The sequence below is a fragment of the Amblyraja radiata genome, chromosome 4 (genome assembly GCF_010909765.2).
Source record: "Amblyraja radiata isolate CabotCenter1 chromosome 4, sAmbRad1.1.pri, whole genome shotgun sequence".
NCBI classification, from domain to species: domain Eukaryota; kingdom Metazoa; phylum Chordata; class Chondrichthyes; order Rajiformes; family Rajidae; genus Amblyraja; species Amblyraja radiata.
Genome location: NC_045959.1, coordinates 80,249,629 through 80,276,395, shown reverse-complemented (window position 1 = coordinate 80,276,395; position 26,767 = coordinate 80,249,629). Strand labels below are relative to the sequence as shown.

General features: G+C 43.9%; 1 protein-coding gene and 1 long non-coding RNA gene across 6 annotated transcripts in view; one reads left to right on the top strand and one right to left on the bottom strand.

The window, feature by feature from the left end:
• Positions 1-26,767, top strand: part of pde7a (phosphodiesterase 7A) — a 115,388-nt gene that overhangs the window by 43,892 nt on the left and 44,729 nt on the right. For all 5 annotated transcript variants that reach the window (XM_033019806.1, XM_033019808.1, XM_033019807.1 and 2 more), the window contains 3 exons: positions 13,291-13,351; positions 14,764-14,847; positions 25,515-25,666. In XM_033019806.1, the coding sequence (XP_032875697.1) occupies positions 13,291-13,351; positions 14,764-14,847; positions 25,515-25,666 (297 nt within the window). The remainder of the gene's footprint in view (positions 1-13,290; positions 13,352-14,763; positions 14,848-25,514; positions 25,667-26,767) is intronic.
• Positions 1,895-15,462, bottom strand: LOC116972314. Its single transcript, XR_004411773.1, has 3 exons — positions 15,346-15,462; positions 11,895-11,900; positions 1,895-1,905 (listed from the first exon to the last, which is right to left on the bottom strand). It is a non-coding gene; the product is annotated as an uncharacterized LOC116972314 (long non-coding RNA).

The following is a 26,767-nucleotide window of genomic DNA, read 5'->3' as shown; positions in this document are numbered from 1 at the left end:
CAAATGGCCTAAATCTATCTGTAGACCTTGAAAATCTACTTCATTATCCCCAACACCACCTATCTTAGTATCATCTGCATACTTACTAATCCAATTTATCACACCATCATCCAGATCATTGATGTATATGACAAACAACAGTGGACCCAACACAGATCCCTGAGGCACCCCACTAGTCACCGGCCTCCAACCTGACAAACAGCCGTCCACCATTACTCTCTGGCATCTCCCATTCAGCCACTGTTGAATCCATCTTGCTACTCCATCATTAATACCCAACAATTGAACCTTCTTAACCAACCTTCCATGTGGAACCTTGTCAAAGGCCTTACTGAAGTCCATATAGACAACATCCACTGTTTTACCCTCATCAATTTCCCTGGTAACCTCTTCAAAAAATTCTAGAAGATTAGTCAAACATTACCTTCCACGCACAAATCCATGTTGACAGCTCCTAATCAGACCCTGTTTATCCAGATGCTTATATATATATTATCTCTAAGTATTCTTTACATTAATTTCCCCACCACTGACGTCAAACTAACAGGTCTACAATTGCTAGGTTTACTCTTAGAACACTTTTTAAACAATGGAACAACATGCGCAGTACGCCAATCCTCCAGCACATTCCCGTTTTTAATGACATTTGAAATATTTCTGTCATAGCCCCTGCTATTTCTACACTAACTTCCCTCAATGTCCTAGGTAATATCCTGTCAGGACCTGGAGACTTATCCACTTTTATATTTTTAAAATGTGTCAAAACTCTTCTTTGAATCTCATAGTTTCCATAGCTACTCTACTTGTTTCCCTTACCTCACATAATTCAATATCCTTCTCCTTGGTGAATACCGAAGAAAATAAATAGTTCAATATCTCCCCCATCTCTTTTGGCTCTGCAGATAGCTGTCCACTCTGACTCTCTAATGGACCAATTTTATCCCTCGTTATCCTTTTGCTATATTATAGCTGTAGAAACCCTTTGGATTTACTTTCACCTTACTTGCCAAAGCAACCTCATATCTTTTATCTCTTCTAATTTCTTTCTTAAGACTCTTACATTCTTTATACTCCTCAAGCACCTCATTTACTCCATGCTGCGTACAATCATTGTAGATCTCTCTCTTTTTCCGAACCAAGTGTCCAATTTCCCTTGAAAACCATGGCTCTTTCCAATTATTACTATTTCCTTTCAACCGAACAGGGACATAAAGATTCTGTACTCTTAAAATTTCACCTTTAAATGTCCTCCATTTCTCTTCTCCATCTTTCCCATAAAACAAAATGTCCCAATTCACTCCTTTTAAATCCTTTCGCATCTCAAAGTTAGCCTTTCCCCAATCAAAAATCTCAACCCTTGGTCCAGTTCTGACCTTCTCCATGATTATATTGAAACTAATGGTATTGTGATCACTGGACCCGAAGTGCTCCCCGACACATACCTCCACCATCTGACCCATCTAATTTCCTAACAGGAGGTCCAGCACCGCCCCTTCTCTAGTAGGTACCTCTATGTATTGCTGCAAAAATCTATCCTGCACACATATTACAAACTCCAAACCATCCAGCCCTTTTATAGAATGTGTTTCCCAGTCTTTGTGTGGAAAATTGAAATCTCCCACAATCACTACCTTGTGCTTACTACTACTACTACTACTACTACTACTACGGCTATCTCCTTACATATTTGCTCTTCCAATTCTCGCTCCCCATTAGGCGGTCCATAATACACTCCTATAAGTGTTGCTACACCTTTCCCATTTCTCAGTTCCACCCAGATAGCCTCCCTAGATGAGCCCTCTAATCTATCCTGCCAAAGCACTGCTGTAATATCTTCCCTGACAAGCAATGCAACACCTCCACCTCTTGCGCCTCCAATTCTATCACACCGGAAGCAACAAAATCCTGGAATATTTAGTTTCCAATCACAGCCATCCTGCAACCATGCAACTAATCGCCACAACATCATACTTCTAGGTGTCAATCCAGGCACTAAGCTCATCCACCTTTCTTACAATGCTCCTAGCATTAAAATATACATATTTAAGAAACCCACCACCTCTTATTCTCTGTTTATTATCTTTTTCTTCTTTCTCCCCTACATGTTGTGTATGAGTGCTTCCCTTCTCTGCCTCCTGCCTCACGGCTGTCTACTAACTTTCTCTATTTGACTCCCTTCATTTTCAAAAGTTATGTTGGTGCATAACAAGAGAAAATTGGAGATAGTTCAAGTCTGAATGTGACAAGCATCTTCACCGTGGAAAGTTTGAGCAGAAGTTTGAACTGAAGTTGACCCCATGTCTGCAGATGATGTATCCTAGAGGCAAGCTTGATGGAGTAGTCGGCAAAATATTGATCCATAAATAATGGTGTGGATAGGCTGAGATACAGAAAAACTTGGATTATAATTTGATTTGAGTAGTCAATTTAAAATTACAACAGAAAAAAAAAGTTAGAATAAATGGTGTTTCTGGGGCAGAATATAGAATGAACAAGTGAAAGATTTTCACCTGCAATAAGTTTTAATTTTCCTGTGAAGGCCCCTAATTGTTTTACAGCTGCAAGTTTTTTTTTTGAGGTGTTGTAATTTAGGAAACATGACATGTAAAGATTCTACAAATCATAAAATGAGATAATTGTAAGTTAATTGAAGGATAAGCATTTGCATAATCCTGCATTTCAAAGTAGTACCTTGTGCTGCATGGGAGATGCCGGCAGGACCCTTGTTTAGCATTTTGCCTGATGTCTCTGCTCGTACAGCACTGAAGTATAAAACTATTTTGTGGAAAAGGTGAACACAGATTTGGAAGATTATAGTATGTTCATGCATTTTGGAGATAAAATAGTAGAAAAATTGTGGCGAGTTCAAGATCAGGGCTAGGGCAGAAGGAACGAGCGGGAATTTTGGCTTTGTGAAGAAAAGGATACACCAGGATAAAGTGAACATTGACAGTCATAATGAATAATGATGAACAATTTTTTTGCTCTCTTGGGGAGGAAAATACATTTTAATATACAGAATATTTGCCGACAGAGTAATGACAGATTTTCAAGAAGCATTATCCTGTTGTAAAAATAATAACTTCTTGCCCAGATGCCTTTCAATCGAAGATTGTTACAAATTGGGATCACCGTGTACAACCTAGTTGTGATAATAAATGTTGCAATATCTTAACTGATTTTTTTGTCAGTTAACAGGTGCAAACCTTCACTTGTCCAGCAACCTCTATCAAAATACTGAGGTGTTTTACTCTCTCTCACTGTCTGTCTCTTTTTTTCCCTTTTACTTGTGGTAGTCTTGTCGGTGAACCACGTTTATGCCCACCGGAGAGTTGATAGTCCATCTGGTGAGTAGCTTACCCAGATAGACTGGGAAGCCGCTGGATTTAATTCCTAAATGTGTGCTGGTTTGGTTGCACTTAAACTGAAGCAGTGGGAGGAATGGCTAAAATTGTTCTTGGTGCTCAGGAAGCAAAGTAGTTTGCACACCTGATAATTCTCCAGAAATTGTGTTTCAAAAAATATGATGGGGAGCCAAAACAATAAAATGATGTTTAGAAACGCAGATAACTTGGGCAAAATATGTCAAAAGTATATAGAGCATAAAACTGTTATTAGCAGCCATAACAGTGGGTATTGAACTGGATTTCACAAGGCGGCTTGATATGCTGGGGAAAGAAATCTGCAATTCCTGCTTGCTCTATCGTAATTAATGGATGAACTCGATCCATGGATCTATCTGGTCCTGCAAATAACTTGTAGGTATTGAGCACAATTTAAAAAATTTGAAGGTTTTAGCATTCAAAAAAATTCTATAATGGTATGAGTAGTGTTTGATGTGAAATCCATTCAAAACGCCTGTGAAAGGTAGTGAAACTAATCTGTGTTTTGAGTTTTGCAAATATGCAATGCAGAAGGGTATGATCACCAGTTACTTGCTGTTAAAGCCACTCGAAGAGTATATCTTTAGCTATGAAGTATTCAGTTGAATATATAATATTTATGGTTTTTATTTATATATTTTTACAGCCCCAAAATACAAGAAACTTTTATGCTGGAAGCAGAATGAACGATGCAAATCAGTAGTGTTTCAGCAGGACTGGTTTAGATCATTTGTTAGTGACACCATTCCATGAATCTGTTTAATATTTGCAGCATTTTCTGTTTTAATTTCACATTTTCATAATAGGCAGTGCTAATAAATGGAATTATTTGTTTTTATTTCATTCTGAAGATCCTGAACTGTCTTGTTGGAAATTATCTAAAGACTGAAGATCCTGAACTGTCTTGTTGGAAATTATCTAATCAGTCTATCAGTCCTTTCTACCAGAGTTTTTTTTTTGTGTGCTTATATCTGATGGCATCAGCCTCAATATTTACGGGAAGGTGATAATTTGTCAAGAATGAGAACGTGTTGGCTGTCAGATTAATCAGTAGGATCTCTTTCTCTGATCTGACTCAATTTCCCTCCAACAGCAAGAAAAAAACTGTAGCAAGACACTGCAGTTGGGGAAACCTGGATAGTCAGAGGTGGATGAGAGATTGGAGGGATGGTAGGGGGAGGTGGAGTGGGTTTAAGGGCGGAGGGCTAAGAGGGAGATTAAAGGTCTGGGAACATGATATATCTTTTCCTCCGAGTTCACAAAAGCACTCAGTATGGCTGCTATTGCGTCTGGGTTCTGTTAACTTTGGGTAGCTACTGTAAGTCAGATTTATACGTTTTTGTTAGTGATTGCATTACTGGAATTGGATTTAAACACATGTCCAGCTCTCCAGGACAGCACCTGGGAACACCTTGCAAGGAGTTGTTGCAGGAAGTTTAACCCATCCCACTTTTGAAACAATAAGGGAATTGATGGGTGGGTGTGAAATTGTGTATGGGTCAGACTGTTATGGCCGATTTATTTCCCTAAAATGTTAGTAATTCGTTAAATATTTAATTATTTGACGATGAATTCCTTGATGATATGGGGGCTTCTAATGATCAAAAAGCTAGGATACCAGAAGCTGTAATGCTTTACTATACCAATGTGGCCTCTTCTTTTGAAGCAGCCCATGCCCGCAAGCAACAAGATCTACCCAGTATTTGGGTATGGGCTGATAACATTAATGTCACAATAGTGCCAAACATTGATCACATCCAGCGAGAGATGATTTGAAGAGGTACCCTTGGCACTAATAACACTGGAAATCATCAACAATCAAAAACTCAAAAATATATATATTGTGACTACAAGAGGTTAGATATCCTGTGGTGCATGGTATGTCAGTCTGTCTACACCTATTCATGCCTCATGATTGTATATACCTTTGTCGGGTCACCCATACGCCTCTTCCTTACAGGAAAAACAAACACTGCCTATCCAGTGTCTACCTTTAACAAAAGTCCGCCAACCCAGGCAGATATTGTCCACACGGACCTCAGTCATAAGGTCATGTAGAATTAGGACTTTCGGCTCATCAAGTCTACTCTGCCATTCAATCATGGCTGATCTATCTCCCTCCTAACCCCGTTTTCCTGCCTTCTCCCCATAACCTCTGATATCTGTACTAATCAAGAATCTATCTATCTATGCCTTAAATATATCCACTGACTTGGCCTCCACAGCCTTCTGTGGGAAAGAATTCCACAGATTCACCACCCTCTGACTAAAGACATTTCTTCTCCTTACCAGAATGCCCTTAATTCTGAGGCTATGATCTCTGGTCCTAGACACTCCCACTTGTGGAAACATCCTCTCCACATCCACTCTATCCAAGCCTTTCCCTATTCTGTATGTTTCAATGAGGACCCCCTTATTTTTCTAAACTCCTGTGAGTATAGGCCCAGTGCAGACAAACATTCATCATGGTTTAACCTACTCATTCCTGGGACCATTCTTGTAAACCTCCTATGGACCCTCTCTGGAGCCAGCACATCCTTACTCAGATGCGTTGCCCAAAATTGCTCACAATATTCCAAATGCGGCCTTAGCAGCGCCTTATAGAGCCTCAGCATTGCATCCCTGTTTTTGTATACAAGCCCTCTTGAAATAAATGCCAGCATTGAGTTTGCTTTCTTTACTACCGATTGGACTTGCAGATTAACCTTTTGGGAATCCTCAAACCAGCACTCCCAAGTCCCTTTGCACATTCGATTTCTGGAATCTCTCCCCTTTTCAAAAATAGTCTACACCTATATCCTACTACCAAAATGCATGATTCCCCACTTTGCAAAACTGTATTCCATCAGCCACTTCTCTGCCCACTCTCCCAACCTGTCCAAGTCTTTTGCAGAGTCCCTGCTTTCTCTACACTACCTGCCCTTCCACCTATTTTTGTATAATCTGCAAACTTGGCCACAAAGCCTTCAATCCCCTATAGTATGGCATTTGGTTGTATAAAATCACAAAGGAGATAGTTGGGCGAATGCTTGGTCTAGGTGATAGTTAACTCTTTTTCCAGGGCAGAGGAATTGAGAACAAGAGGACATAGGTTTTTGGGTGAGAGGTCAAACATTTATTAGGAACATGGGTGGCAACTTTTCCACTGAAGATGGCTGTCCATTTCCCCCTCATGATGCTGCCTGACCCACTATGTTCCTTCAGCACTTTTTTTTAACTCAAGATTACAACATCTGCAGTCTCGCAAGAGTTGTGCACCTGTGGTAGCTTTGTAAAATGGATCTTCAAGGAGGTTTAATTTCAAAAAGAATATGATCTTTTGAATTTGTAGCAGATGTGTTCTGAAGGTGGGGTACATTTTTAATTTTCCTACTGCCCATATCTTTTGACCTGTGTATATAGTAAAATATAGTAAAATTCTTTGACATAATAATAGAAAGCAGAATTGGAATGGGGGAAAAAAATGTTTTGGTTATAGTCAATTTAAAGAATCACATGGGATATAAAGCATTGGAACAAGTGATCTTTCCAAAATAATGTATTGATTCTAGCTTCCTCGATCTTGAACGTTTGTTCCTCTCTCTATCAGTCCTCTCCACTTTTCTTTTGAATTTGTGCCTCTAGAAATTTTAATGCTGTGTTTGTAATTTAAAATGATTTGTTAAACAATAATGTTGTACGCCTTGATCACTCTGCTCTTCTACCATATTCTCTTCTTTATTTTATGTTGACAATTTTGATTTTCTTATCATTATCATAATCTCAGGAAAGCACATTAAAATAATTTTGCCTCGTATGTGCGTAATCTGCACATGATGGATGACCAAATCTTTCATTATGCTTTAGTCTATATGTTATAAAAACCATCCCTCTGTCATCTATATGTTTTGATAATTGAGTTTATTTTCTGAATCTAAACTGTTAATATTAATAGTAAACTGCATCCCTGCTCTATACATATGGTACATTGCTTTTACCTTTACCTGATTTTGTTATTCAGCCAATTTATATTGATTCTGTTATTTAATCCTATCTTCCATGCCATATTCTTTCATAGGTGCCTTTTATTGAAGACTCATTTGAAAACTCGATTAAAAACTACTGCTTTATCTTTCTCCATTCTTTCAGTTAGCAGATTACTTAAGTGTTACTTGGCCTTTTGGAATTGATTTCTGTTTTAAAATCACTTGTGTCTTTCTGGATTCTTTATTAATTTGTATATCAATCTCAGTTGCTCCCCTATTACTGACTTGTTTAGTTGACTTGTTCCCTTTCCAGTGTTTGCCAGTCTTCCTTGTTGCCAATAGAAATTGTGTTTTTTGTTTTAAATTCATACTATTGCCTTTGCTGAACCCTCCTATGGACCAATTGTTTCAAAGGAATTCCTGAGGCAAGTAAGCTGGAACCTGTTCATTCTCTAGAGAGGACACATACCTAAAGAAGAGATGCCTTTGTGTACAGGGTTGCCAGCTTGTTCAAATTGCTCAGAGATTTTTATAGATTTTTGTATCACAAGCATCAAGGCTAGGAGAAAGATTTGCAAAAGTGTCTAGAGCTCTTTTACTTATTGGTATACATTTCAAGAGCAGAGTGCTTAATGTACCGACAATGCAACAATGAAATTCTTATTTGCTGCAGCTTAAGAGTCCTTTCAAATACAATAACAAACAAGATAAATATATAATAATCAAAATACTATAAATGAATCATCGTAATACTAGGTAACCATATAGTGCAAAAATAAAGTCTGTCGTGCAACTAAAGCTGCAGTCCTAAGAAGGTCATAGTTGCAGAGGTTGGTGTTCTGTAGTGATCAAGAGCATAATGGTTGCTGGGAAGAAGCTGTTCTTGAACCTGGTTTACAGGCTCATGTAACTTCCTGGACCCATTGGCATTGAAATGACATCATGGCCAAAGTGGCATGGGTTTTTGTCGGCTGCCTTTTTTGAGGCAGCTCCGCCTATAGATTCCTTCAATGGAGGGGAGGCCAGTGCCTACGACGGCCCACGCAGTGTTTACCATGTTCTGTAGTCTTTGTTCCTGGGCGCTTGATTCGATTGGGACATTGGTACCAGTTACATAAAGGCTCTTGATATTGCTGCTGAATACTGTGCCCAATTTGTTGTTTACATCCAAGATTTAATCATTCTTGTCCACTATTTGTCAGGTGAGTTTGTCTGTGAACAGGTGATCGACGGTCAAAAGGAACTCTGGGTCGAAGGGCCAGTTACCATGCTGTAAATTTAACGGAGGCGTATTCCACGAGGAGCAGATTATGTGGATTTATTTATTTTAGAATGTTGGAATGCAAAGGGGAGTAGATGACCCTTTATACAAGAACCTTCATCAGTTACCATCAGGAATATTATGTGTAGGAAAGAACTGCAGATGCTGGTTTAAATCGAAGATAGACACCAAATGCTGGAGTAATTCAGTGGGACAGGCAGCATCTCTGGAGAGAAGGAATGTGTGACGTTTCGGGTCTATCTGCCCAGATCTGCCTCCGTACTATCTGCCCAGAGAGTTTACCTCCACTGTTGTGACTGCAGCCTATATCCCTCCTGATGCTAATGCCAAGCTTGCAATGAAAGAACTGCATACTGCCATTAGCAAACAACAGACTCACAACCCCGAGGCAGCCTTCATTGTTGCGGGTGACTTCAATCACTCCAACCTGAAGACTGTACTCCCTAAATTCCACCAACATGTCTCCTTCGCCACTAGAGTAGACAAGACACTGGACAAAGTCTACACTAACATGGCTGAAGCTTACAAAGCCGTCCCCCTCCCCCACCTTGGTCAGTCTGATCACCTCTCATTGTTCCTGCTCCCTAAGTACTCCCCACACTTAAAGTCTGGTCAGAGGAAGCGGACTTCACACTTCAGCAGTGTTTTGGAAACACTGACTGGAAGGCGTTTGCAGCCCAGGCCACCCTTGACTCCTACACGGACATTGATTCCTACACATCCTCTGTTCTGGACTTTATAAACTCCACCATCAATAGTGTCACCTCCCTCAAACGGGTGACCATATTCCCGAATCAGAAGCCATGGATGAACAGCGAGGTCAGGCTACTGCTGAAAGCACGGGACACCGCTTTCAGGTCAGGCGATGCTCGAGCCTACAGTTCATCCAGGGCTAACCTGAAGAGGGGCATCAAGAAGGCCAGCACTGCCATAAACTCAGGATTGAGGAGCACTTCAACAACAACTCCGACCCCCGACGCATGTGGCAAGGCATCCAGACCATCACGGACTATAAACCCACCAACACCGCCCCCACATCCAACGATGCCTCCTTCCTTGAGGAGCTTAACTACTTCTATGGCCGCTTCGACAGGGACAATCTAGAGACAGCCATCAAGGCTGTGCTCCCTGCTGATCACCAGCCCCTCACACTCACCCCCTACGATGTGTACGTGGCACTGAGTAGGACTAATGCACGTAAGGCTGCTGGCCATGACGGCATCCCCGGGCGCGTCCTCAGGGCCTGTGCTGCGCAGCTGACAGACGTCTGGACTGACATCTTCAACCTGTCACTTGCCCAAGCAGTTGTCCCCACGTGCCTTAAAACCACCTCCATCGTGCCGGTGCCAAAACACTCCACTGCGGCGAGCCTCAACGACTTCCGCCCAGTTGCACTTACTCCCAGGTACACAAAATTGCTGGAGGAACTCAGCGGGTGCAGCAGCATCTATGGAGCGAAGGAAATAGGCGACGTTTCGGGCCGAAACCCTTCTTCAGACTGATGGGGGGTGGGGAAAGAAAGAAGGAAAAAGGGAGGAGGAGGAGCCCGAGGGCGGGCGGATGGGAGGGTGGGAGGAGACAGCTAGAGGGTGAAGGAAGGGGAGGGGACAGCACAGGCTAGCCAAATTGGGGGAATTCAATGTTGATGCCATAAGGGCGCAAGGACCCCAGACGGAATATGAGGTGCTGTTCCTCCAATTTCCGCTGTTGCTCACTCTGGCAATGGAGGAGACCCAGGACAGAGAGGTCGGATTGGGAATGGGAGGGGGAGTTGAAGTGCTGAGCCACCGGGAGGTCAGGTAGGTTAAGGCGGACTGAGCGGAGGTGTTCGGCGAAACGGTCACCCAACCTACGCTTGGTCTCACCGATGTAAATTAGCTGACATCTAGAGCAGCGGATGCAGTAGATGAGGTTGGAGGAGATACAGGTGAACCTTTGTCGCACCTGGAACGACTGCTTGGGACCTTGAATGGAGTCGAGGGGGGAGGTGAAGGGACAGGTGTTGCATTTCTTGCGGTTGCAACGGAAAGTGCCCGGGGAGGGGGTGGTGCGGGAGGGAAGAGAAGAATTGACGAGGGAGTTGCGGAGGGAGCGGTCTTTGCGGAAGGCAGACATGGGGGGAGATGGGAAGATGTGGCGAGTGGTGGGGTCACGTTGGAGGTGGCGGAAATGGCGGAGGATTATGTGTTGTATTTGCCGGCTGGTGGGGTGAAAGGTGAGGACCAGAGGGACTCTGCCCTTGTTGCGTGTGCGGGGATGGGGAGAGAGAGCAGTGTTACGGGGTATGGATGAGACCCTGGTGTGAGCCTCATCTATGGTGGCGGAGGGGAATCCCCGTTCCCTGAAGAACGAGGACATTTCCGATGCCCTGGTATGAAATGTCTCATCCTGGGAACAGATGCGGCGTAGGCGGAGGAATTGGGAGTAGGGGATGGAGTCTTTACAGGGGGCAGGGTGGGAAGACGTGTAGTCCAGATAGCCATGTGAGTCAGTGGGTTTGTAATGTATGTCGGTCAGGAGTCTGTCCCCTGCGATGGAGATGGTGAGGTCAAGGAATGGTAGGGAAGTGTCGGAAATCGTCCAGGTGTATTGGAGTGCCGGATGGAAGTTGGTGGTGAAGTGGATGAAGTCAGTCAGTTGTGTGTGGGTGCAGGAGGTGGCACCAAAGCAGTCGTCAATGTAGCGGAGGTAGAGGTCGGGGATGGGGCCCTGGTACGCATCGAACAAGAATTGTTCAACGTACCCGACAAAGAGGCAGGCGTAGCTGGGGCCCATGCGTGTGCCCATAGCTACGCCTTGTGTTTGGAGGAAATGGGAGGAGTCAAATGTAAAGTTATTGAGGGTGAGGACCAACTCCGCTAAGCGGAGGAGAGTGTCAGTGGCTGGGTAAAGGTAGCGGAGGTAGAGGTCGGGGACAACAACCTGGCCCTTAACTCCAAGAAGACCAACTCCAACTGCAACTGGACACTTACTCCCATCATCACCAAGTGCTTCGAGAGGTTGGTCCTGGCACACCTCAAAGGCTGCCTATTGGATCCAACATAAAATCCAACATTGGATCCCTATCAGTTTGCCTACCGCAATAACAGGAGTACGGAGGATGCCATCTCAACGGCACTTCACTCCGCCCTCTCCCACCTCGACAACAGAGACACTTATGTAAGAATGCTGTTCATCGATTACAGCTCAGCATTCAACACCATTATACCCTCTAAACTGATCACCAAACTCGGTAACCTGGGCATCGACCCCTCCCTCTGCAACTGGATACTGGACTTCCTAACCAACAGACCCCAGTCTGTTAGGCTAGACAAGCACACCTCTTCAACCCTCACCCTGAACACCGACGTTCCACAGGGCTGTGTGCTGAGCCCCCTCCTCTACTCCCTCTTCACCTACGACTGCACACCTGTACATGGTACTAACACCATCATCAAGTATGCAGATGATACAACGGTGATTGGCCTCATCAGCAACAACGATGAGTCGGCCTATAGGGAGGAGGTCCAGCTCCTAGCAGCATGGTGCGCTGACAACAACCTGGCCCTTAACTCCAAGAAGACCAAGGAGCTCATTGTAGACTTCAGGAAGTCTAGGGGCGGCACGCACACTCCCATCCACATTAACGGGACGGAGGTGGAACATGTTTCCAGCTTCAGGTTCCTGGGGGTCAACATCTCCGAAGACCTCTCTTGGACCCACAATACCTCAACTCTGGTCAAGAAGGCTCACCAGCGTCTCTTCTTTCTGAGGAGACTGAAGAAGGTCCATCTGTCTCCTCAGATTCTGGTGAACTTCTACCGCTGCACCACCGAGAGCATCATTACCAACTGCATCACAGTATGGTATGGCAACTGCTCTGTCTCCGACCGGAAAACACTGCAGAGGGTGGTGAATATTGCCCAACGCATCACCGGTTCCTCGCTTCCCTCCATTGAGTCTGTCCAAAGCAAGCGTTGTCTGCGAAGGGCGCTTAGCATCGCCAAGGACTGCTCTCACCCCAACCATGGACTGTTTACCCTCCCCCCATCCGGGAGGCACTACAGGTCTCTCCATTGCTGGACCAGCAGGTCCAGGAACAGCTTCTTCCCTGCGGCTGTCACACTACTCAACAACGTACCTCGGTGATTACCAATCACCCCCCCCTCGTCACTCCTCCCACAGGAAAAACACTATGACTGTATGCATGTAAATAGATTTATTTATTGAAATCATATTCTATGTCGCTCTTCCAGGGAGGTGCTAACTGCATTTCGTTGTCTCTGTACTGTACACTGACAATGACAATTAAAGTTGAATCTGAATCTGAATCTGAGACCCTTCCAAAACGTCACCCATTCCTTCTCTCCAGAGATGCTGCCTGTCCCGACTCCAGCATTTTGTGTCTATCAGGGATATTATGTTCCATTCAGGAGATGGAACCCAAGGAAGAAATTGAGGTCTAGATGGTGGAAATATTCTAGATGGTGGAAGTCTAGAGCATTATTATTCCCCCAAGAAACTGATTTTTAGGAACATCAGATTAAGCAGAGATTATTCTTTCCCTTGTGTAATCCTAAACATAAAGAACAGTTTATTTTTAATAGTGCATTACAAATGGTGGAAAGGTTCTTGGAGTTGAATACTATATCAAAACCTCTGTCCAATTTATATTTTTCAGAGACGGGGGGCAATATCGTATGAAAGCTCAGACCAGACTGCTCTGTACATTCGTATGTTAGGTGAGTAAACCAACACTTATTATTGTGAAGTGACCCAAATGAGCAGAAAGTAAATATCTATTTAAAGTTATCTCTTGCTTGCTCTCATTCTCAGTCTTGCTCTGGAATGTCCATAGCATTCATTCTGATTAGTCTGGTTTGCTTCTGTTATCTTTTGATGTTGGTGTTGGTTCTTTTCCCTCCACCTCGAGCTCCATTTTCTGCTACAGCAACTTCTAATTTGTCTGTCTCTTCTCATTTCAGGCAGGAGGGGACAGGTAATTTATGTGGTGAGGTAACATCCTTTAAGTGGCTATAATTCTATTAGATTGGCTAATTTGCTCTTTGCACAAGATCAGTTTCGGATTTAATGATTGCTATCAGTCTGTTGCTGTGTTACTTCAATAAATCCCCTCCCCCCCCCCCCCCCCCCCCGGCCACTACTTCCCTGACTTGCATTGTTTTGCTCTCATGACTTCAGTTTATGTTTGCAAAATTCTCCTCATGGGCTTTGCAAATGTGGACTGCCCTCCACTATAATTGTTTAACTTTCTATTCTTTATTCTTAATCACTAATGCTGCTTTCTACTTAAATTTCTGTGGTACCATTTTGGCAACTGTAGTGCCCTCTTATTGTCACTAACCATATCCTCTCCCCTTCCTTAAAACTTCAAAAAGTAACATTGTTGGAAGAACCATGAAAATAAGAATAAATTAAAAAAATTATGCTTTTCCAAGAAGTCTGTAGTTGTTGCACTAAAAGCACACTAAACATTCACAAGGATACTTGTGAAAAATCATAAATCTCTTGATTTTTAAAAATGCTTATAATCAGTTCATTATTAAATTAGTGACATGATGTGCATATGTGTGAGAAATACATCCATAGTGAGTAAAGAGTGCAGGCGAATAGCAGGAGAAGAATGTTTATTGTGTGCTAAGAAAAGCATTGTGGAGAGGAGATAATCAACATAACTGTGGCATGATCAAATATGCCAGGAGGGTGGATTTGTGCTGCTGAAGATAATTGGCTTAAAAGCGCGACTTGGGGGTTTGGGGTCAGCTGGTAAGAAATGATTAATGTTCCATCTAGCTGCATGGGTGCTTTAGCTTGAGATTGGTAAGGACCTTAATGTAGAGAATTAGTCCTGAGAAACAACATTTAAAAATCCTTCAACCATAGAAAATGTCTGACCAAAAATGTCAGAATATTCAGCATGACAATACAACCTGGTCAACTAAAAAATGCATTAATATCAGATTCTCCAAATGAATTGCACTTGGTGTACTCTTATTTAATTATTTGAAACCATTCGTTGGTTTAGTTATCTTTTGCTTTTTAGGTTATGCCTCATGCTTGGTATGATTCTGTCTGCATCAATGAACCCATGAAATGTCTTAATTATACAAAATATTTCAACATCTTTTTGCAGGGGATGTACGAGTGAGGAGCCGGGCAGGATTTCAACCAGAAAGAAGGGACTCTCATCCTTACATTGATTTCCGCCTTTTGCACTGTAAGTATATTTGGGTGTTGTGATAATACTGACAAATAATTTTCCTAGGAGTTTGAAGATTTATTAACAAATAAACAGACTTAATTGCAAGAAGCTGCATGATTTTATACTTTCAATAGCAAATTAAAGTAAGTTTGAAAGCAAGGAAATGTGTGCCAGAAAATTATGTGGGAGTTACATTTCATAGTGTTAAAGTTTGTGTTACTTCAATAAAAGTCAACTCATTAACATTACCGAGGACCAAAATCTTTTACGTACTTCAGGATCATATTAGAATACCAAAATAGTCCATAATTTTACTTCTTCCCAACTGGCGTTTTGATTTCTTCTTTCTGCCACATCAACCGTAGTTGGTGACATGACAAATCTTTGGAAACTTCTTGGAGGCACTAAGACGTTAAAGGGACACTTGTTCGTCATCTTAGTGATTATATCTATGTGCTAGGCACAGGGCAGTTCATCCAAGATGTTAAAATCCAAGAATCTGAAACTGCTAACGATTGGCCAAGTGGGTTGAGGAATAGTTGATGGAATTTATTACAGAGAAATGTGAGGTGTTACATTTTGGGAAGTCTAACATGGGCAGGGCCTACACAGTGAATGGTCGGACTCTGGGGAGTGTTGTAGAGCAAAGGGATCTCAGAGTGCAGGTGTATGGTTCCTTGAAGGTGGAGTCGCAGGTAGATTGAGTGGTCAAAAAGGCTTTTGGCACATTGGCCTTCATCAGTCAGAGTATTGAGTATAGGAGTTGGGAGGTCGTGTTGCAGTTGTATAAGACATTGGTGAGGCCGTATTTAGAGTATTGTGTTGATTGCTGGGCACCGTGTTATAGAGTGATAGAGGTCCTTCGGCCCAAGATGTCCACAACGGCCAACTTGTCCCAGCTACACCAGTCTCACCTGCCTACGTTTGGTCCATATCCCTCCATGAACCTGTCTAACTGTTTATAGGAAAGATGTTGTCAAGCTGGAAAGGGTGCAGAGAAGATTTATGAGGATGTTGCCAGGACAAGAGGGTCAGAGCTATCAGGAGAGGTTGAGTAAGCTGGGACTCAATTCCTTGGAGCGCAGGAGGATGAGGGGTGATCTTATAGAGATGGGGTAGATGCACTGTTGTTTGTCCAGAATAGGTGAATTGAAGACCAGAGAACATAGGTTTAAGGTGAGTGGGAAAAGATTTAATAGGGATCTGAGGGGTACTTTTTTCTCACAAAGGGTGGTGGGTGTATGGAATGAGCTGCCAGAGGAGTTGGTTGATGTAGGAACTATCCCAATGTTTAAGAAACCCTTAGATAGGTACATGGATAGGGCAGGTTTGGAGCCAAACATGGGCAGGTGGGACTAGTGTAGCTGGAACATCTTGGCAGGTGTGGGCAAGTTGGGCCGAAAGGCCTGTTTCCACGAAGACTCTATGAATCTAACTCTCCACTGTGGACCCTCTAACAAAAATTAACACATGGTCTTCCAACTTCCCATTTCTTAGGTCAATGATTAGTTCCTCAGTTTAGTTGACTGAGTGAAAGGTGGTTGTTTCATCACCACCTGACCTGGTGTTCTATTACACTCCTGTACGCTGATGCATCACCGGTGCCTCGGACAATGTAGATGGCAATGTAGATGCTCAGCCACACATTCATAGGTATAAAGAGAACATCAGGGGGCTAAGCACGCCACCTCGAGTGCTTAATTTCAATTTCAGTTTTGTTTATTGACACGTGTATCGAGGTACAGTGAAAAGCTTTTGTTGCGTGCTAACCAGTCAGCAGAAAGACTATACATGATTACAATCGATCTATTTACAACAGGGGTCGGCAACCAGGTTCTGCATGTCTGAGAGCGGATGGCGGGCCACATCTATCACGTTTACACATGGTTCCCGCCCTGGATGGCAGGCAATAAATCACGTGTTCACATAGATCCCGCCCCTTCGAGGACGCCATCCAGAGCACTAGCCCCCTGTTACGGGCGCTTACGAACAAGGCGAACCTATGGACCGTTGCCTTGGCTCTGTCCACACTCACTTGTCCCCGGCCTATTGACAACCCTGATCCCGACAGTGAAGCCCAGACACAGAAGGTACGCGGCCGTGCCGGCGGCTTTGCGCAGGATGCGGTACAGCCAGTGCCCGGCGGCTCCACCATTGCAGCCGCCAGCGCAGGCCTCCTTGCGTCACCGCGCCTGGGCGCCGCAGTCTCGGGCCCGAGAGGTACCGGAGATGACGGAAGTCTGCGGGGCCGGACGATTACGGGGGGAAAGAAATACACCTGCAGGCCGGATGATTTAGGGCTACGGGCCGCATTTGGTCTGGCGGCCGTAGGTTGCCGACCCCTGATTTACAGTGTAGATACATGATAAGGGAATTACGTTTAGTGCGAGGTAAAGCCAGCAAAGTCCAATCAAGGATAGTCCGAAGGTCACCAAAGAGGGAGATAGTAGTTCAGCACTGCGCTCTTGTTGTGGTAGGATGATTCAGTTGCCTGATAACAGCTGGGAAGAAACTGTTGCTGAATCTGGATGTGTGCGTTTTCACACTTCTGTACCTTTTGCCTGATGGGAGAGGAGAGAAGAGGGAGTGGCCAGGGTGCGACTTGTCCCCGATTACGCTGCTGGCCTAGCCGAGGTAGCGTGAGGTATAAATGTTATACTAATCATACTGTTGATGATCAGTAATGATGACATGCTGTTACCGATCTGCATTGATTGAGATCCACCAATGAGAAAGTGATGGATCCAGTTATAAAGAGAATATTGGTACTATACAACATGATGGGGGTGGGGGGGTCCTGGGTGCGAAGATGGCATTTGAAACGTATTAGATGGGTTGACATTTAAAGCGTATCATTCCCAAAATGATCTTGTGCTCTTTCAAATCTGCATTAAAAAGTAGTCGACTATGAACTGTTTGGTTATAGGTAAATACATAGAAAATGCAATATGCCCTACAATGAAGAGGGCAAAGCTTTACCTACTCTTAGGAAATTTGGAAGGGCGCCAACAAAGTTACAAAAGTATTCAATATAGTCCTTTTACCTTCATTTCTTCCTCCCCCCCCCTCCCCCATATGCCGGGGGCTTCTTTGTTCTCGACGGCACGTCGGGCTCGGCTAACCGGCAGCACTCACACTGGCGAGGGCACGTCGATGCCCCATTCGCTCGCCGACTGCCCTGCTCGCTCGCCAGTGTCCTATTCACTTGCCTCGCTATGCTGGCAGCCGGGCCCAATCCTGGTAGGCTCACCTAGAATAGGACACCTCCAAAATCAAACCGGCAATCTGTGAGGAACCACAGGCCATGAGAAAGATTTTCAATGAGTATCTCTTATGTTTTTGCTGTGCAGAAAAGCATGAAGATTAGGGAATTTGGGACACACGGGAAATGTCTTGAGGACAGTCTGTAATATGGTCTAGGAGGTGTTGGACGTCCTCTGGTGTACAAAGGCAGATAAATCTTCTGGGCCTGATCGGATATATCTGAGGTCACTGGGGAGCTAGAGAAGTGACTGTAGGAGCCCTGACTGAGATGTATGAATCACCTAATGTGCCCCTATTTAAAACGAGTTGCATGGAAAATCCTTGGAACTATAGGTCAGTGAGGCTAACATATGTGGTAGATAAGTTACTGGATAAGATTTATATGCATTAGATAGAACCTGATTATGGTCAACATGGTTTTGTACATGGGACATTATGTCTCGTAAATTAGATTTTTTTTAAAAGAGTAACTAAATAGAGCAAGTCGTTGATGTTGTTTATATTTATTTCAGCAAGGCCTTTTAAGGATCTATATGGTAGGCTGTTCTGGAAGGTTTGGTTCCATGGCATCTAGGGAGAGAATTAGCCCCATTGAAGGAAGCAGAGAGTGGTGGTGGAATGTTGTTTTTCAGATTGGAGGCCGGTTTCTAGTGGTGTGTCAGAAGGATCGGTGCTTGGCCAAGATATGATTAGTAAGTTTGCAGATGACACTAAAGTGGAATGTATTATAGACAGTGAATATGCTTCTCAAAAATGGGATCAGCTGGGCAAGTAGGCTGAATAATGGTTAATGGAGTATAATGCAGATTTAATGAGGTGTCACATTTTCACACTGAGTGGCTGGGCTCTGGGGTATGTTGTAGAGCAGAGAGATCTAGGAGTGAAGGTACACACTTCCTTGAAAGCAGTTCCTTGCTTGACTAATCTTGGAATTTTTTGAGGATGTAACTAGGAAAATGGACAAGGGTGAGCCAATGGATGTAGTGTACCTGGACTTTCAGAAAGCATTCGTAAGGTCCCACATAGGAGATTAGTGGGCAAAATTAGGGCACATGGTATTGGGGATAGAGTGCTGACATGGATAGAAAATTGGTTGGCTGACAGGAAACAAAGATTAACGGGTCCCTTTCAGAATGGCAGGCAGTGACTAGTGGGGTACCGCAAGGCTCGGTTCTTGGGCCGCAGCTATTTACAATATATTAATGATTTAGATGAAGGTCTTAAAAGCTAATTTGCAGATGACACAAAGCTGGGTAGTAGTGTGAACTTGGGAGGATGCTATGAGAATGCAGGGTGACTTGGACAGGTTGGGTGAGTGGGCAGATGCATGGCAGATGCAGTTTAAGGTGGATGAATGTGAGGTTATCCACTTAGGTAGCAAAATCAAGAAGGCAGATTATTAACTAAATCGGGTTGGCAACCTGCGGCCCGTAACCCGAAATCAACCGGTCCACAGGCGTTTTCTTTTCCATAATCATCCGGCCTGCAGACTTGCTTCATTTCCGGTTCCTGGAAGGTCATTTTTGGACCAAAGGTCAGGTGAAACACTGTGGGGGGAAAAAGACGCATTCAATCCTGCTGCCCATCGCCCTGCGTGAGGCCGGACTCCTTCTCTGGGCCCAAGGCCGCGGTGCCCAGGCGCGGTGACGCAAGCACGCAAGGAAGCCCGTGCTGGCGGCCACAAGGCAGAGCCGCCAAATGCCGAGCTCTGGCTTACCGCCAAAGATACTAGAGGAGCTCCTCTAGTATCTTTGCTTACTGTATTCTGCGCAAAGCCGCCGACACGGCAGCGCCCCTTCTGTGTGGGCTTCATTCAGGATCGGGATTGTCAATAGGCCGGGGATGAGTGTGATATTTGAGCCACCGCCTTCAGGTTCACAAGGTTAATTGCCGGGATGGCGGGACTGTCATTGCTGAGAGAATGGAGCGGCTGGGCTTGTATACTCAGGAATTTAGAAGGATGAGAGGATATCTTATTGCAGCATATAAGATTATTAAGGGTTTGTACACGCTAGAGGCAGGATACATGTTCCCGATGTTGGGGGAGTCCAGAACCACGGACTACAGTTTAAGATTAAGGGGTAAGGCATTTAGATCGGAGATGTGAAAACTTTTTCACACAGTTGTGAGTCTGTGGAATTCTCTGCTTCACAGGAGGCCGGTTCTCTGGATACTTTCAAGAGAGAGCTGGATAGGGTTCTTAAAGATAGCGGAGTCAGGGGATTATGGGGAGTAGGCAGGAACGGAGTACTGATTGTGGATAGCCATGATCACATTGAATGGCGGTGCTGGTTTGAAGGACCGAATGGCCTACTCCTGCACCTATTGTCTATTTGTCACGAGTAGATACAATGGTAAAGTAGACTTCTGGTACTAACTTCGTCAGTCTTGATATTGTCTAAAGAAGTTGGCACGTCATGTTGCAGTTGTAAAAGACGTTGGTGAGGTGTTCAGTTTTTGTCACCCCTACTATAGGATGATGTCATTAAGTTAAAAAGAATGCAGAGAAGATTTGTGAGAATGAAGCCAGGACTTGAGGCCTTGAGCTTTCGGGAGAGATTGGGCTAGCTAGGACTTTATTCCTTGGAATGAATGAGGCTAAGTGCTGATCTAATAGAGATGTATAAAATCATGAAGGAAATTGATAGGGTGAATGCACATTCCTTTACCCAGAGTAGGGGAATCAAGAACCAGAGGACATGGGTTTAAGGTGTGAGGAGAAATATTTAATAGGATCCTGAGGGGTATCTTTTTTGCTCAGGGTGGTGGGTATATGGAAAGAGCTACCAGAGGAGATACTTAACACACGTGTAATAACATTTAAAAGACATTTGGACAGGTACATGGATGGGAAATATTTAAATGGATATGGGCCAAATGCAGGCAAATGGGGCATCTTGGATGGCATGGACAAGTTGAGCCGAAGGGCCCGTTTCCATGCTGTGACTCTACGACTGTCACATTTCAGTTTTTGAGAATTTGCTTTGTTTAAATTGGACACCGCTGTTGTACATTGCAAAGACTGAGCATCTGATTTAAGGTTGGATGGGGTGAACTTTCTGGAAAAGCTCCAAATTGCACAGTGTGAAAATTGGGTTGGGAGATTATAGACTATTTGTTTATATTTAGAATTAGGAAATAAAGTGATTAGTCATCATCAAGAAACACTTGGTTCTTCCTGATCTACAGGGTGACATGAAGCATTGGGATTCCGTGTGGCAAACAATTTGATTGTTTGTATGTCTTAGGTTTGTATGTCAAATCCACAACACAAACATAAAATCTGTTAAATTATGACTGGTGGAGATTGAACTATGACAATTTGCTGAGAAGAAATTCCTCAATTCATCCAATTGTGCTTTCAACTGATCTACCAAGCCTGGCCTTGCGAGTGGAGAGCCAGGTAATATTTATTCAGTGTGTAAATATTTTTATGTGAGTGAGGCTTTAATGATGTGGAACAACACCAAGATGGTTTTACTGTTTCCATGTGTTTATCCTGCACCTTTTTAGAATATATTTGAAATTCTAGGCAATTGTTTGATTCTGAGGAGGTATAGAAACATAGAAAATAGGTGCAGGAGGAGGCCATTCGGCCCTTCGAGCCAGTACCGCCATTCATTGTGATCATGGCTGATCGTCCCCTAACAATAACCCGTGCCTGCCTTCTCCCCATATCCCTTGACTCCACTAGCCCCTAAAGATCCCTCTAACTCTCTTAAATACATCCAGTGGTTTGGCCTCCACTGCCCTCTGTGGCAGGGAATGCCATAAATTCACAACTCTTTGGGTGAAAAAGTTTTTTCTCACCTCAGTCTTAAATGACCTCCCCTTTATTCTAAAGGGCCTGCCCACGAGCATGCGACTCCATGTGGCAAGCGCGACCTAAAGGGCCGGTCCAACCAGCATGCTGCATGCGGCAAGAAGCGGGGGCCGCGCGGAGGTCGAGTGAGTGACATGAAGTCGCGCGTGACGTACGGCGTCGAGGCGGCTGCGGGCCGGCAGGCAGTTGCCGCGCAGAATTTTTGAACACGGTCAGTTTTTTGGAGCCCCGCGCGATGTCGGGATCAGCTCCGCACAACTCCATACGGCTCCGGCGATCGAAGTGGGACCGGCCCCGCGAGGCCGTACGGCTCAAGCGACCACGTTAGGTCGCGCATGCAGGCGCATCCTGGTGGGACCGGCCCTTTAGGTCGCGCTTGCCGCATGGAGTCGCATGCTCGTGGGACAGGCCCTTAAGACTCTGGCCCTTGGTTCTGGACTCGCCCAACATTGGGAACATTTTTCCTGCATCTAGTTTGTCCAGTCCTTTTATAATTTTATATGTTTCTATAAGATACCCCCTCATCCTTCTAAACTCCAGTGAATACAAGCCTAGTCTTTTCAATCTTTCCTCATATGACAGTCCCGCCATCCCAGGGATCAATCTCGTGAACCTACGCTGCACTGCCTCAACCACAAGGATGTCCTTCCTCAAATTAGATCAAAACTGTACACAATACTCCAGATGTGGTCTCACCAGAGCCCTATACAACTGCAGAAGAACCTCTTTACTCCTATACTGAAATCCTCTTGTTATGAAGGCCAACATTCCATTAGCTTTCTTCACTTCCTGCTGTACCTGCACGCCAATTTTCAGGGACACCCAGGTCTCGCTGTACCTCCCCCTTACCTAACCTAACCCCATTGATATAATAATCTGCCCCCTTGTTTTGCCGCCAAAGTGGATAACCTCACATTTATCTATATTATACTGCATCTGCCACGCATCTACCCACTCACTCAACCTGTTCAAGTCACCCTGCAACCTCCTAACATCCTCTTCACAGTTCACACTGCCACCCAGCTTTGTGTAATCCGCAAACTTGCTAGTGTTGCTCCTAATTCCCTCTTCCAAATCATTAATATACATGGTAAACAGTTGCGGCCCCAACACCGAGCCTTGCGGCACTCCACTCGCCACTGCCTGCCATTCTGAAAAGGACCCGTTCACTCCTACTCTTTGCTTCCAGTCTGCCAACCAATTTTCTATCCATGTCAACACCCTACCCCCAATACCATGTGCTCTAATTTTAGTCACCAGTCTCCCGTGCGGGACCTTATCAAAGGCTTTCTGAAAGTCTAGATACACTACATCCACTGGCACCCCTTCATCCATTTTAATTGTCACATCCTCAAAAAATTCCAGATGATTAGTCAAGCATGATTTCCCTTTCATAAATCCATGTTGACTTGGACTAATCCTTTTACTGCTATCCAAATGCCCCATTATTATCTCTTTAATAATTGACTCCAGCATCTTTCCCACCACCGAAGTCAGGCTAACTGGTCTGTAATTCCCCGTTTTCTCTCTCGCTCGCTTGAAAAGTGGGATAACATTAGCTATCCTCCAATCCACAGGAACTGATCCTGAATCTATTGAACATTGGAAAATGATCACCAATGCGTCCACTATTTCTAGAGCCACCTCCCTGAGGACCCTGGGATGCAGACCATCAGACCTAGGGGATGTATCATCCTTCAGTCCCATTAGCCTACCCAATACTATTTCTCGCCTAATGAAAATTTATTTCAGTTCCTCTACCCCCTTAGATCCTCTGTCCTCCAGTACATCTGCAAAATTGTTTGTGTCTTCCTTAGTGAAGACAGATCCGAAGTACCTATTCAACTCTTCTGCCATTTCCTTGTTGCCCATAATAATTTCACCCGTGTCTGCCTTCAAGGGACCCACATTTGACTTTGCTTCTCTTTTTCCCTTAACATATCTAAAGAAGCTTTTACTGTCCTTTATATTCCTGGCCAGCTTCCCTCGTACTTCATCTTTTCAGCCCTTCTGTTGTCCTATGAAAGTTTTCCAATCCTCTGGCTTCCGGCTACTCTTTGCTGTCTTATACATCTTTTCTTTTAGTTTTATTCTATCCCTAGCTTCTCTTGTCAGTCACGGTTGCCTCCTACTCCCCTTAAAATCTTTCTTCCTTTTTGGAATGAAATGATCCTGCGTCTCCTGGATTATGCCCAGAAATTCCTGCCATTGCTGTTCCACTGTTATTCCTGCTAGGATCCCTTTCCAATCTACTTTGACCAGCTCCCCCCTCATGCCTTCATAGTCCCCTTTGTTCAACTGCATCACTGCCACTTCCGATTTAACGTTCTCCTTCTCAAATTGCAGATCAAAACTAATCATATCATGATCACTACCTCCAAGCAGTTCCTTTACCTCGAGTTCTCTTTATGAAATCTGGTTCATTGGACAACACTAAATCCAGAATTGCCTTTTCTCTGGTCGGCTCCATTACAAGCTGCTCTAAGAATCCATCTCGGAGGCATTCTACAAACTCTCTTTCTTGGGGTCCTGAACCAACCTGATTTTCCCAGTCTACCTGCATATTGAAATACCCCATCACCACAGTGGCATTACCTTTGTTACATGCCAGTTTTAACTCCTGCTGCAACTTACACCCTACATCCAGGCTATTAATTGGGGGTCTGTAAATAACACCAATTAGTGTCTTCTTGCCTTTGCAATTCCTCAACTCAATCCAAAGTGACTCTACCTCGTCAGTCCCTTTGTCTTCCCTCGCAAGGGACTGAATTCCATCGCTCACCAGCAGAGCTACCCCCCCTCCTCTGCCCACCTGCCTGTCCTTTCTATAGGATATATAACCCTGAATATTAAGTTCCCAGGCCCGATCCTCCTGTAGCCACGTCTCTGTAATCCCCACAATGTCATATCTACCAACCTCTAACTGAGCCTCAAGCTCATCTACTTTACTTCTTATACTTCGCGCATTCATATACAATACTTTTAATTCCTTACGCATCTCACCTTTAACATCATCCCTATTACACTTGGCCATACTCTCCTATCCCTTTGTGAGCTGCATTTCCCGTTAATTCTGGGGTCATTAACCATCCCTTTACTCTCTTTCCCTTTAACTCCATCCTCGACTATCCCATTTGACACCCCACCCCCCTTATTCAGTTTAAAACCACCCGTGTAGCAGTGGCAAACCTGCTGCCAGAATGCTGGCCCCCACCTGTTAAGATGCAATCCGTCCCTTTTGTACAGTTCCCCCTTACTCCAAAACAGATCCCAGTGATCTAAGAATCTAAATCCCTGCCCCCTGCACCAGTTCCTCAGCCACACATTGTTCTGGGCTATAGGTAGCCCAGAGTATTGAAGTTACCTTCGGCTGCCCACAATATTAGCCTGAGGGGAATATTATTTAATGCAAATGTTTGTGAAATATATGATGATGGTTTAAGCCCCATTTGTTTTAAAGACCATTCAGCGGTTAAACAAATTAAGATAACATTTGCAGAGTCCAGTGAAGCTGAACTTTTGATTATTACAATTAAAGTAATTGCAGGGCAGGTAGGGTATGAAATAATCTTCATGTCATCCATTATTTTTGCAGTACCACCTGAAACCGGAGAATTGGCTTCAGTAAGGAAGATAAGAAGGTTGTTAAGTTTTCAAAGATATTTTCGATCAGCTCATTTATTTCGTGATGTTTCTTCTCTGAACTCTCTCTGCATACTAGATGATGACTATGGTGGCCAAGCCCTGGTGAGTTTGAAATTCTAATTGAATATCAATGTTACATAATGATTCTTTTTAAATATTTCTGCGCAGTAGTAGATTTTTGATTTATGGATAGAATTTTTAAGATGTTTGTGATCATGTAAGTTGATTTGTAAATTCAGTCAGATTTTCTCTTGTTGGTTTGCATCATTTTCTTCATTCTCATTGGAGTTTGATATTTAAACACATTTCTCCTCATTGGATTATCTGGAAAATAACTACCTGCTTTTGGTAGAGAATTCTACTAGGTAGCCAGTTTAAGACAATACCACAACGTTTTTTGCTTTTGTTACGATTGTATTATAGAGGAGAAAACCTAAATTGCAGACCACTATATTCAAATTTGATTGTGATCAGAAAATTCAATTGTATGGAGCATATAACAGTGTACTATGCAAAAAATAATTTCTGATGTGAAAAGGAGCATAACTCAACTTTGAACCATACATTTCCTTGTGAAGTTGAGATGGGGAGGGGTTGTTGAGGGTTGGGAGGGGATTGTTTCCTTCTGTCCCCAAAGTGATCAATTCCATTGCCGCAATATCCCTCGGATTCCTATTAAACATATCCCCTCTCATCTTAAACCTATGTCCTCTAGTTCTTCATTCCCCAACCCTGGAAAAAATTGCTGTGCAAGAAATAAAGTCGCAGCCAGCCCAACCTCTCCCTTTGGCTCTGGCCCTTGAGTTGTAGCAACATCTACATTCTTTTTCCTAACTTAATGGTATCATACCTATCATAAGGTGATCATAACTGAACATAATACTCCAACTGTGGCCCATTAATGTTTTGTACAACTTTAACATAACATCCCAACTTCCATACTCAATCCCCTGACTGATGAAGGCCGACATGGCAAAAGCCTTATTCACCCCCTCCCGATCTAGCTGCGAAGTATTTACTTGTACAGGTGTCAAACTTTATGGGGAGAAGGCAGGAGAATGGGGTAGGAGGGACAGATAGATCAGCCATGATTGAATGGCAGAGTAGACTTGATGGGCCGATAGGCCTAATTCTACTCCTATCACTTATGATCCTGTGCTCCTAGATCCCTCTGTTCTTCAAAGTTTCCAACACCCGACCATT